We start from the raw sequence: 12,873 nt of genomic DNA, 5'->3' as shown, positions 1-12,873 counted from the left end.
CAAGATGTGCTACTTTACGGTATCACCGCGAACTGCTGCTCCGCAGCACCAGCATAGACAGAGGGTCTCCACTGACACCAGTTCTTTGTTCCCCAAGCGCAGTCAGGTTGATGAGACAGCTTTCTGCTAGGAATCACAGCAGAAAGCATCGATGCTACCAGCAACAGAGTTTGGCTTATGTAAAAGCTGATCAAGTTGCCTTTTCTTTCTGTTATAAACTTAGGGAAATAAATTCAATGGCATTTGTGATCAAGTGTTGTCTTAAATTTAAATGTCTACATTTGGCAACAAATGACACTTAAGATTCTATGTATGATGTATGATGAAATGTGACATACAAATTCCAGTAACGTAGTATTGATTACTTTACAATAATACTTTGTTAGACTGCAGTATAACTTTATAGCCTGTAAATAACACAGCTCAGTTCTACAAAGACACTGCAATACTGAACTACAATGTATAAACACATCATAAAAAAGTAAGGATTTATGAAGAGATTTAGTTCTGGTATCTACTCAGCTGCCCATGGGTAAGATAAAAGCACTTGGGTGCTTTTGGAAGCAAAAGCAGAGCACTTGGTGCTTTGTTGGAAACACTCAGATGTGGCACAAATGTACCTGAGCTTGCTTTGATCTCTTCACAAATACTGAAAGAACAAAATCTTGTTTTAAATGGTGCTAATGTGCTACTACTAAAATATTCCTCCAAGCACCATTAAATGAACTGCAAATCACATTGTTTAAAAAATGTGATCTGTAAAATAGCAGGAAAATGTCTTGCTTATACTGTGGTTTTCCACAATACAGTATAAAAGAGCTTCTTTAGTAAAACCTAGAAAAAAAATATCTTTTTTGGGTGAAGAAAAATTCGGTTTTTAAGATGTAATTAATGAGATTGTCCAATTTATAAGAGTTAAAGATCACTGGCTCCAAGGTCTGGTCTCCCTATATGTAGCACCATGTGTTTGAATAATGGCATGTGTTGAAATAGTGTCTAAAACCAGGCACTATCCCAAGCTGAAAATAACCCAAGAGAAAAAAAAAACACACCTAAACCTCTTAAAGGCAATTGTACCTTCAGCTTTTAGTCAACTGCGTGTTGCAATGCTTTCATGTTTTGAGTACTTCATAGTATTTGCCTTTCAAATTAGCTGCATGCTGTAATCAGGTCACCTTCTGGTCCTGCTTTATGAGCTGAACATACTGGAGGTTTCAGCCTTTCACCGAGAGAAGGGCACTTTCTCCAGACATCAAATAACATTGGGGCTCTCTTTAGAAGTCTGCATGCACCATATAACTCCAGACTCTAGAACCATATATATACCATTTCAGTATTAACTCTCACCAAAACCTTTGTAGAAGTAAAATACCTCCTTATGCTTCCTCCTGCTGATGCAACCACAGAAACACTCTCCTTTTTGCTGTTGTTGCTTTTGGAGATACCTGGGCACTGCACACTTCCTCAGTCCCTCTCTGGTCACTTCAATCACAGAATCATAGAATGGTTTGGGTTGGAAAGGACCTTAAGATCATCTAGGTCCAACGCCCCTGCCATGAGCAGGGATGCCTCACCATTGCTCTGAGGTGTGATGTTTAAATTGATCGTACTGACACACATTTTAGCCATAGTTCCATTCACAAAGTCACTAGGATTGCTCTGTATCAATACATTTGTGGGTCTTTCCAACATTTGCTGATCTGTCCACAAAGTCTTATCAGAAAATGTTTTCTGTACCTATTTCTAGATTGATAAAAATGCTAAAAAGATGTATCTGTTGCTATTTTCATTGTTACGCTTGCTCTAATTAGTCAGCGAACAGCATCTAATAATTTCTGCATTCTAATTTTCAAGTCACATACCAAGATACAGAAACATGGCCTGTCCTTGGTCAGGATATCCTCTGAGGCCATATCCAAGTGTCACAGCACACAGTACATCTATTTCCCCCTTTACCATGTAAACAAACCCAAATTATCCATGTGAAATCATCTTCCTGTGCAGCACTGTGTGCTGTTCCATCACAAGGCACAGGATGTTTGTGGGAGACACGGATCCTCCTGATAATACTAAGAAACACTCTGGATGCCTCCTTAATTTGCCTGGCTCACTGGCTCAAGGCCAAATTAATTATTGCATATACATATATATAGATATATATATATATACACGTATTTTCTTCCTGTGACAGGCTTGAAGAAGCCACTGAGCTTTCTTTCCTACCGTAGGACCGACTTGCTCTCTTCTGTTTGGTAGCATGTCCTGCACAATTCTAATTATCCCTTAAGCAGCCAGAAAGCATTGTTTGATACTGCCAAGAACACAGATGTGAGCGAGTGCACCCACTGCGGCACGCAGCCTCCGGTACCATGCAGCAAGCGACCACACACCACAGAGCCGGCATCATCCCCTGTGAGCAAGGCAGTGCCTTGCCTACAAGGGGCACATTCACGGTGCCGTTAGTGCCTGCCCGTGGGGTCGGTCCTGTCAGGGGAGGGCAGTGCCGCGGTCGCCTGGAGGCGAGGAGGAGGAGAAGGGAGGAGGCGCCACACAGAGAGCGGCAGCCGCCAGCCGATGCAGGCCGCACAGGCTCTCCTTCGCCATTTCCCCCCTGCCTCGGTCACGTGACGCGAAGGCGGTCGCGTTGCTCTGCCGGCGACCACGTGACCGGCATGACGCACTCTCGCGAGGTCTCGCGGCTCGCCGGGCCTGTGGCTGCTCGCCCCGCCCCGCCCTGCCCTGCCCCCGGCTGAAGCGGAGCAGACGGCAGCGGCCCCGGCCCGACGGGACCCGCGGTGGCCGCCCCGCGATCCTTCCCTCTTACCGCGGCCCGGCCAGCCCCGGCCCGGGCCCCGCATCCCTGCCGAGGTGAGTACTGGCGGCGGATCGCAGCCCGCGCGCCCTTCCTGCTGCCGCCCGCGTCCTTCCCGCTCTGAGGAAGTCTGGGCCTAGGCCTCGGCTTAGGCCTGAGCCGGGGCCTGGCCGCTAGCGCGGGCCCCGCTCCGCTCCTCGCTGCTCCGGCTCGGTCCCACTCGCCACAAGCTCTCCGCCGGCGGGCCCCGTGCCGGGCGGTCGCCTCTCGTGAGGCGCCAGTTGCCGAGCAGCAGGAGATCCGCCGGTAGAAACGTGAGGGCTGTGGCGGGTGGAGCCGGAGGGGAAACTGGGCTGCGCGGCCGCGTTGGAGATGTGGGTGATTCCGGAGCGGGTGAAGACCCTGCCGGTTCCCTGCAGTGAGCCGGGTGCGTGCCCTGTGCGCGCACACAGGCACGTGTGTAAGCCTTCTGCTCTGCTGTAGGTGTTGTTTGGGAATAGTTGAGCAGTCCGTACCGCGGGTGAGCAGCTGTCTTTAGTCAAACGGTGCGCTGTTGAAACTTAACTATTATGGAAGTGTTAAAACATGACTTTCCGTGTTGTTTGTCACTCTCGCTCTCACTGCACCACGAGAGGTGATTGTAAAGGAGCAAGCCTGTTGTTTTGATGCGGGGTGTGTGTTTCTTTCAGATGTCGGAAGACCTTGCTAAGCAGTTAGCTAGCTACAAAGCTCAGCTTCAGCAAGTTGAGGCTGCCTTGTCTGGGAATGCAGAAAACGAAGATTTGCTAAAGCTGAAGAAGGACTTACAGGTGAGAACTGGAGGATGTGGATAACTCAGACGTGAGGGTCTTTAGCAGGTGTATCATGTTTCCTAAACATTTGCATTGCAATAAAACCAAACACGTGGGTTTACTGCTTTCTTTTCACGTAGTTTGATACAATTATTGTAGCATTGACTTGAAAAAAAGCAGCGTGGCCTATTTTAAACCTGTCTTGTAGATTACTAAACAAGATGTACTCATTTATACAGCAAACTCTTCTGCTAAAAACATTACCCAGAGTGGTGAAAGATGTGCCAGTGCTGTCTCTGCTGTCTCTTTTCTTTTTAAAAAAGCATTTCTCAGTCATTTTGTTGTTGTTTTTACTATGCTGAAGCCTGATGGCTGGGCTTAGCATTGTGCTTTTCTGCTTCTTTTTGAGTTGTCAAGTCATTTGATCCAGGATGTGTTTGCTTATTACATGCATTTGCAGTGACAAAAGCTCCAGCTTTTGTAGTTCTCTATTTCTTGCACATCTAAGCCTTGATTGTGTTAAGCTTTCTAGATAAGAAGCCTTGATTGTGTTAAGCTTTCTAGATAAGAAGCCTGGATTGTGTTAAGCTTTCTAGATAAGAAAGGAAGAGAGTCATGTTCTTCATTTGCCACCTGCAGTTTCTGGAACATTTTAGGGCATAGTGCATTCTTAAGAGCTAAAAACCATTTCTGGTCCTTAGGGTATTGTTTGGTGACTGGAAGACCATGGCCTAACTTTAAATGAAGTAAGTGGTCTTTAAGCTTCTCATGCACATAAAGACACATTGACATATTAAAAAGCCCAGCAGCACTGTTGAAACTTGTCCTGAGAGTGCAAGAGTCTGCTTCATTTCTGCTGTGGACTGCTTTAGCCATCAGGTCTAGGAATGTATGAATCTCCCCAGTAAGAGCTTCCATAACCACTATTTGGGATGGAAATAGCAGCAGCAAAAATGATGTCTCAGCCAAAATAGGAGTAGTGCCTCAAATTGGTGATCTTTAGAACTCCTTTTAAATTCCAAAGGCTTTGTGCCTACGAGGCACTTTATAGATCATCTGAATGTCCTTTGTTGTACACTGTTAAAAGCACGTGTATATGTTTATATTTCTAAAATGCACAGCAAAACCCATATGGGATGATATTTGCGATACCAACACGACCTCGGCTTTGATCTCCAGAGATCATTGATGTGAAAGGACAACTTGCAAACTTTTTTATAAAAGCTTTCTGCACAGAATGAACAGAAAGGGGAAGATCTTTACACTTTCGTCCCCAAAAGGTTTGCTATCCATATGTTCCACCTTGACAATGACAGAATGTTTTGCAGACTTAATATATGCCAACCAAATGATAGTAAAACTGGGTTTGATGCTTCAGTGTCCCAACTAAACAGCCTTTTGTCTGTTCAAAAAGATTGTTACTATGTAATTAAACATTCTTTATTGCCATAAGTAGTGATGCACTAGCGCATTTTACACCCTTGGCTTATTCCTGAGTAAGAAGATTAAAATAAATACTAGAAGACATTTTTATAAGTCTTAGCTTTTCATTTTTTGTTTTACTGAAGCACTTTTGGGCACCCAAGAGCCAAAATTACCTTTTGTATCAGAATTGATGGTAGTTGTCCTCTTGTGTAATTGGAGATGATACCTGTGGGTGTTGTGTTCTGGAGTGCAGAGCTCTGTCTGGCTTTGCAAAGACCAGTTGGTCAGGAAAACTCTTGGCAAACTAACCGGTGTTCACTGCAGGTCACACCTTCCCATCATGGGGATGTGGCAGCAAGCCATGTTCAACCATGTGGCCCTGTGAGTTGCTAGGGCAGTCTTGCTCCTGCTCAGGGGTTTTCTCTGAAGGAGCTATTCTGTTAAAGACTTTAGACTTCAAATTCATGTTTCAATCTTGTGTGCTCAGCACTATGATGTATCCATAGCAGATGAAGATTTTTACCAAAGTTTGCTGTTTATAGCCTGTTCTGTAAGTGACTTATAAAATAACCTTTGGGAGATGTTCCTATAACTTCAAATTTGAGCTGTTCACTAAGCCATCTATGAATGTGGCAAGAATACGCCAAGAGTTTTCATGTTACTGGTAGTTTGTAGCTGAAACACTTTCAGGTGGCTTATGCCTGATGAATTGTGTTTGATCTGAGACAAGATAGCTGTGTCAAACCATGATGCTTCTTGGGTTTGCAGAATACAGCTCTCTGAGGGATAGTTTGGGATTTTACATTTGGGAGGATAGGCTAATGCTGTAGGCTCTGCAGAATGCTCTCAAATTAGGTAACTTGATTGATAATCAAAATCTGGTTCAGCTGTAGCATTATGGCACGTGGCGACCATAGGAGCAGAAGTCACTGTAAGCATGTTTCTGTGCTTACTTGCTACTGATTGTGCTTACTGTTGCGCTTACTAACTAGCAGCTCCTCTAAAACAAAGAGCAGTGCTTTTGTTAGGAGGGTGTTGGAAATTCAGGCATTAACAGCTGCAGTAGAAACAAACTGTTAGGCTGTTCATGCCAGTTGTATAGTTTATTGGATAAAAATGCATGTATGCTAATAGAAACTTTTTATTTGGGGGCTGCTTGTGATCTTTTAGGTACTTGAAGTGTGAGGAACAGCTGCCTCAAGGTGTTTTCCTGAGCTAGTCATTGAATGCCCATAGCTTAACTAGATGTGAAACTGGGAGGAAAGTTCAGGCTCCACTGAGCTTCAGTTGAACATTGCTTGTCTGTAACCCTTTGTCACTCTTAACAAACAGTAAATATTTAAATTAGCAATGGTTCATGCTGAGATGAACTCAAAAGAACTGAAGGATATTTCTTTAAGGAATGCAGAGTTGCTTTGCCTTGTACAGAAAGTTTAAATGGCCATTTACCTGTGTCGTTTGACTTTTAACACAAGTGAAACCCAGTGGGCTTGATTGCATAGAATAAGAATATAATATTGACAGGAAGCTGGGGAGGGGCTTTTGTGTGCTCCTGTTATTTGTCTTGCTGGATAAGCAAGGGTTGGCCAGACTTGGAATCTTAAGGTCAGGGAATCTAGAGGAAAACCAAACACTTACCTTAGAATGACTTGAGGAAATCAATTTCTTTAGCATTTAGAATCCTTTACATAAATGAGAGGCCTTTGCAGAGCAGCAGTGTTGGAAAGGTCCTTTTCCACCTGGGCTCTGGGTGCTTCAGTTCAGCCAATCCATGTATTATTGAGTAACTGAAAAATGCTTCATCACTTAGAAATGCTGCAATTATACTTGTGGTTGCTGTCTGTTTTGGAGATTACTATATATAGTATAGCCAGCCAGGCCCAAAGGGGAAAGGATGGAGGAAATGGGGAGCTGCAGAGAGAACAGAAGTGTTGCAACCTTTCACATTTTGTCTCCAGAGCTCTGCCACGTGCTGTGTGATTTTGTTTTGGTCAATAACCCAACATCATGTGCAGCCGTCATGTGTTCAGTCACACCATTGATTTTTGGGGGACTCTTATTGAGCCTGTCTAGCTCTGTCTTTGTGCCCGTGGATACACAATTCACCTAGAAAGAAATGCTATAATAGGCTGCTGGTTGAAATTTTGGGGAAGGCAATGGTAACTTCACTGCAATACAGTGAGGAACACACATCTTTTGATCTACATTGGCAATGAGGGAATTTAGTTAAATGAATAAAAAGACAAACCAAACTTAGTCCACTTTACATCAGCTACAAATTGAATTCAGTAACTTCAAACCCACCAAACCACTAAGATTGGGTAGAAATGTGCATGGTAACAGAGCCTGAAAAATTACTCTCTGTGGGTTTTTTGTCTTTTTTTCTAGGAAGTCATAGAATTAACCAAAGATCTCCTTTCAACACAACCTTCAGAAACTCTTGCAAGTTCTGACAGCTCTGCTTCTGCCCTGCCCAGCCACTCCTGGAAGGTTGGGGATAGGTGTATGGCGATATGGAGTGAGGATGGACAGTAAGTGTAGAAAACTTCTCTAACAGTTACATGAAATAGTGCAATGGTAAGAGATTTTCATTCAGTTTGAACTGCCCCTAGGGTGACTAACAGCAAAGAAAAAGTAGGAAATACATATGATATCAGGTATTCTTGTACTGTCTTTATTAAAGGTCAGTATGTTAAATGAAAAGCAAAGATGGGGGGGGGGGGGGGGGGGGGGGGGGGGATTATTCTCTAGAAATGCCCTGTTTGTCACTGACCTTATAAAAGTAGGGTAGCTTTGGTAAATGGCCATTTGCTAATGTAATACATGGTGGACTCTCATGAACTGACCTGGGCAAGCTTTCTTAAAGGTTTTGAGATCTGTAATTCATAATTTGTGATTGCATTCATATATGTATATGTAATTGATTGCTATCAAGAAAAATCCTTGCTGTAGCTCAGTTCATGCCTCTGATTGGAAATGAATTTTTAATTGGAAATGCTGGGGTTTGGCTATGAAGTAGCTATTTCTAATGTAAATATAGAATTAATCAGTATTTTGGATCTGGTCTCCCATTGCATTAGTATGTGAAGCTCTGGGAAGCCAAGCAGTAGATTCTGACTTCAGAATCTTTAAGCGTTCTAAAATTATCTTTCAGACTGCAAAATGTAAAAAAATAAATAACTGTTGCAGCTTGTTAAAATTCACTATTTATGCAGGACTAATATCTCAATCATTAGCTCTTGGAGAGAAGTTTCTTCAATGAATGTCTGTCTAGTAACAATGTAGTAACCGCATAGAGATTATATTATAGCTGTTCATTTCTTGAGTAGAAAACAAACCTAAAAGTGAACATTTTTTTTTGTCACAGATTGTTAATGAGTAAAATGCTTTTGTGTAATAACCAGAACTTTAAAATTGAATCCTACCAATTTAGGTCACTATTAGGTCATTCTTGCTTTGATCACTGAGTTAGAGGACTAGAGCCTGGGGAAGAATGTGCCAGTGTCCACTGAAGTGGATCTGACTGGACTTAACTGTATTGCTTTTGCCCCTGCCCTGCTTCTGTTGCAGCATTTTTTAAGTGACCAGTGTTTGCTGATGAGCCAGGGGTTAACAGTTTGTACCTCATGCGGTTTGGGTTTCCGTGTATTTTCATTTAATTCAACTCAAGATGATGTTGGCCCACTAAAATCACACAAGAAATTAATTTAGACAATGTTAACTGAATACTGTTTATTAAACACCTCCTTTTATTCCTCTGTTTGCTTTAGATGTGTCCTTTTGCTTTTAATTTAGACTCAATTTCAATTTTTTTGGAAATGTCACTTGTCTTTTTTTTTCCTCTTCCCCGTTATGAGGTCAGTTTGACAAAAATGATTCATCCAGATAAATATGACACGGGCTGATTTCTGCTCAAGTCTCAAATTTTCTATTGTAAATCAATAAGAACACTTTTAATTTTGTAAATGTTGAAGAGGGAATGTTTTGAAAGCTTCAGTTTTTCTTAATTCTTTTTCATATGGAGAAAAATGGAACCAGAGTTTTGCTCTGGTGAGCTGACATTTTCCAAAACCCCTTGGTGTATGCCCTGACAGCTGTATTCTGTGGATGAGGTGTTTTGTTGGGTCTTTTTCAATGCCATGACCTGCCAGAGCTAGAACCAAATCAAGAGTATCTGGTTAGATTTGCCCCAGTATTAATCATGCATCTTTAACTGTGAGGCCATTGCATCTGGCTACTAAAGGTCAAATACAGCAGATTCCAGTCCTGGTACTTGTGCCTCTTAAGAAAGTAATCATAGAATATCACAGAATGGTTTGTGTTGGAAGGGACCTTAAAGCTCATCCAGTTCCAACGCCTGCCCCGGGCAGGGACACCTTCCACTAGAGCAGATAATCTCTCGGTTTGTGTATTGACACTGAAAATGAAGGCTGATATTTGCAGATTCTTTACTTAATGCCATTAGCTGGCTGACTGTAGGTGTTGAAGGGCTGAGTATTAAAGCTTTACTCACATGCTTACAGCCATGATATCTTTACAGGTGTTATGAAGCTGAGATTGAAGAAATAGATGAGGAGAATGGAACAGCTGCAGTCACATTTGCTGGATATGGCAATGCTGAAGTTACACCTCTGTTCAACCTCAAGCCTGTGGAAGAGGGAAGAAAAGCAAAAGAAGACAGTGGCAACAAACCCATGTCCAAGTGAGTAACATACTGATGGAAGTCTGAACACTGCTTTGTTTGGTTCTGTTCCCCCTAACTATAAAAAAATGCTACATCTCTTTAAATATCTTCATATGTTTACTTGAAAAGTATCTTAAATCAATCTAACATATAAATGTTTGGTAGGTGATTGTGGCTGGTATCATGGGTGTTATGTATCTTAGCAAGAGAACATGATGGGCTTTGTTTTTACTCACACTATGCTATCTCAAGATACCAAGTTAAGCGGTAGATTAAAAGAAAGTTATTATCTGTAACTGACAGCAGAGAGCCTGTAAGTTCCAGCCCAGGTCTAATGCAGGCTGTGCTCAGAACTGGGATTTGCTTAACCACAATACTTCCCAGTACGAAGGACTTCTGCCCCAGCCCTGCATTAGAATAGCTGTGTTGACCCCATCACTGGGGAGATGTGCTTTACTCTGTGTTCTGCTGTGTCTAACACAGAAAGGTATTTTTAAGAGCTGAAACCAGTTTTGTGGGAAAAAGGCAGTATAATTTCAGAGACTGTTATAGGCCTTCCCTAAGAGATCGTTCTGAGGGGCACAGGTCAACTCCTTGAACTTCCTTATCTTTACTGGATTAACACTGTTCTTTTCCTTCAATCCTTGTCCAATACTTGGTAGCATGAGAGTCCTGCAGACCTCCAGAAATGTTTGGACTCAGTCGAACAGGCTATTGAAGTTTCTCAAACCCTCCATGCCTCTGAAATGTAGAAATGCTGATAGGTGCATTTTCAGTTTTAGAGATGAACTGCATCTAATCCCATGGTCATTGCCTTTGGCATGGTCTTATTCAGGTGGTGGTTGTTGTTCTTACGGCCAAATACACAAAATAAGCAAGGCAGTGGTTATGCATGGGAAGACTTGTTTTTTTTTTGTCTAGAAGTTGGGAGCATTTCCAAGCTGTTTTCTGTTATTTACTTACAGAGAACTGTTGTGCATGTCTGTCTTAGAGGGGTTTTAGCTTCTTACAGGCAAAGGCACAAATATATAATGTGTTTTTTCCTTCTTTCCAGAAAAGAGATGATAGCCCAGCAACGAGAGTATAAAAAGAAGAAAGCTTTGAAAAAAGCTCAGAGAATTAAAGAACTTGAACAGGAACGAGAGGACCAGAAAGTCAAGTGGCAACAGTTTAACAACAGAGCCTACTCTAAAAACAAAAAAGGCCAGGTTAGTTTGGTTTTGTCAGTGTGGGAATAAATTTCTGTGCAGTACGTGGAGAGAGGAGGGAGGTGGTTTTTAAAGGGGGTTCACCTTTGGGATTCTAAAGTGTGTGGTTTTGTACACTTAAAAGGCCTGGTTCTGTACTGGGTGATTTGAGGAGTGGTGTTCTGAAGAGGCTGAGCTTGCCCTTACCTTGGAAAGCTGCTCACTGGCAGCTGCCAGGTTGTGTTTGCTGGCACTTAGGGGTCTTGAGGGCCTGTCAGAACCTCCACGGCTGGCTTCATACTGTGCTTATGAGCTGGCAGACACAGCACTAAGTAATCGCCCTGGAACAGCAAGCATAGTGCAGGAAAGAGAGGGACATCTGTAAGGGCATGTAGGGATAGCACAAGGGGTAATGGCTTTAAACTGACAGAGGGGAGATTGAGATGAGCTCTTGGGCAGAAGTTCTTTACTGTGAGGGTGCTGAGGCACTGCACAGGTTGCCCAAAGAAGCTGTGGCTGCCCCGTCCCTGGCAGTGTTCAAGGCCAGGTTGGACAGGGCTTGAAACAACCTGGTCTAATGGAATGTGTCCCTGCCTGTGGCAGGGGGTTGGAACTGAATAAGCTTTAAGGTCCCTTCCAAACCAAACTAATCTGTGATTCTATGAGAAAAGATAGCAAGGACACTTTAAAGGCTTACTTAATTTTTATCATGGCTTGAGCAATAACTACCAGACATAATGGTAAAACTTCCATCTTCCTTATGAATAATTACTAGAGATTGTCTTACGAGAGGTGAATTTTACTCACTGTTGGCCTGACCCAAGGTCCCGAGTGCCATGATCACATACAGGACTTGGGTGCCAGAAAGCTCCCAGCTCTGTTGCTTGCTGATAATGTATCACAATGAACTAGCTTCTAGAACGTGTGCCTAGCTGTAAAGTTGTTGTTCAGAGGATTAGGATTGCATGCTTGGGGTTTGTTTTTAAGAGTCACTTAATACTTAGAAATGGTGTTTTCTTTCATCTGCAGGTGAAGAGGAGTATTTTTGCTTCCCCTGAGAGCGTAACTGGCAAGGTTGGAGTCGGAACGTGTGGAATTGCAGACAAACCTATGACGCAGTATCAAGATACCTCTAAATACAATGTCAGGCATTTAATGCCTCAGTAACAGGGTGGGGAAAGGTGGAACTTCATCTCTGCAGGGCTTTACACTTATCTTTTTATCATTATATTTTTCTAAAAGTAAATTATTTGTTGGCACATCACAAGTAGTCCGTTCTATCACCATCACTTTGGCTTCAGCTGATATGAGCCTTAAATCTCCAGCTATTGATTTGACCCCCTCTACCATTAAACCTTTTGTAGCTGCATTAAAAATACATTCTGCAGGTAAATGCTTTCATGAACTGCTGTTACGTGTTGCTCTGAAAGCAGTAGTTATCTGCAGCTTTGATATATGGAACCTTTTATTCACACCAGTATTGTTTTTCCTTAAGAGAAGTGGTGGTAGGAAAATGGCACCCAACAGCCTCCCTTGTTCTTGCAGTCACAGCAATGAGCTCAGTGCTACAGAGCTCCACAGCTCTGGGAGCGAGCACTGCGCTGGGCGGGCTCCATCAGGGCTTGTACATCCCATGGAATTGCTAAGGAAGTGCTAAATCACTGCCTTACAATCCACTGAGGATAGGTTTGTACAGCTGTAAAAGAGGGCAGGACAGGGCCAATAGGATCTTTATTACTAATGGTGATTCATGTGCTAGAAACAATAGATCTGACTTGAATTCCAGTTTGGATTCCCTGCACTAGGAGTTATGCAGAGGAAAGAGTTGGTTTGGGTTTTTTTGTCTGGTTTGTTGTTTTTTGTTTTTTTTTTTTTTTAAGTACTCATCAAACTTTATAGGAGGTTAGTGAAAGGTTATTGAAATGTAACCGGAAAACCATAGGAAGGTGTTTAGACTCCAATTCCAAGAGAACT

At 42.7% G+C, this 12,873-nt stretch overlaps 1 protein-coding gene across 1 annotated transcript; it reads left to right on the top strand.

Annotated features, from left to right (window-relative positions):
* The first annotated feature begins 2,738 nt into the window (after positions 1-2,738).
* SMNDC1 (survival motor neuron domain containing 1) lies at positions 2,739-12,071 on the top strand. The gene is made up of 6 exons (XM_057420927.1): positions 2,739-2,868; positions 3,502-3,621; positions 7,417-7,559; positions 9,569-9,730; positions 10,767-10,920; positions 11,929-12,071. The coding sequence occupies exons 2-6, from the start codon at positions 3,502-3,504 to the stop codon at positions 12,064-12,066; spliced, it is 717 nt and encodes a 238-aa protein (XP_057276910.1). The 5' UTR covers positions 2,739-2,868; the 3' UTR covers positions 12,067-12,071.
* The last annotated feature ends 802 nt before the right edge of the window (positions 12,072-12,873 follow it).

The sequence above is a fragment of the Pezoporus wallicus genome, unplaced genomic scaffold (genome assembly GCF_028554395.1).
Source record: "Pezoporus wallicus isolate ANWC-B61680 ecotype Strahan unplaced genomic scaffold, APGP_CSIRO_Pwel_v1 contig_3365, whole genome shotgun sequence".
Taxonomy (NCBI): Eukaryota; Metazoa; Chordata; class Aves; order Psittaciformes; family Psittacidae; genus Pezoporus; species Pezoporus wallicus.
This window is presented reverse-complemented; position numbering and strand designations above follow the sequence as displayed.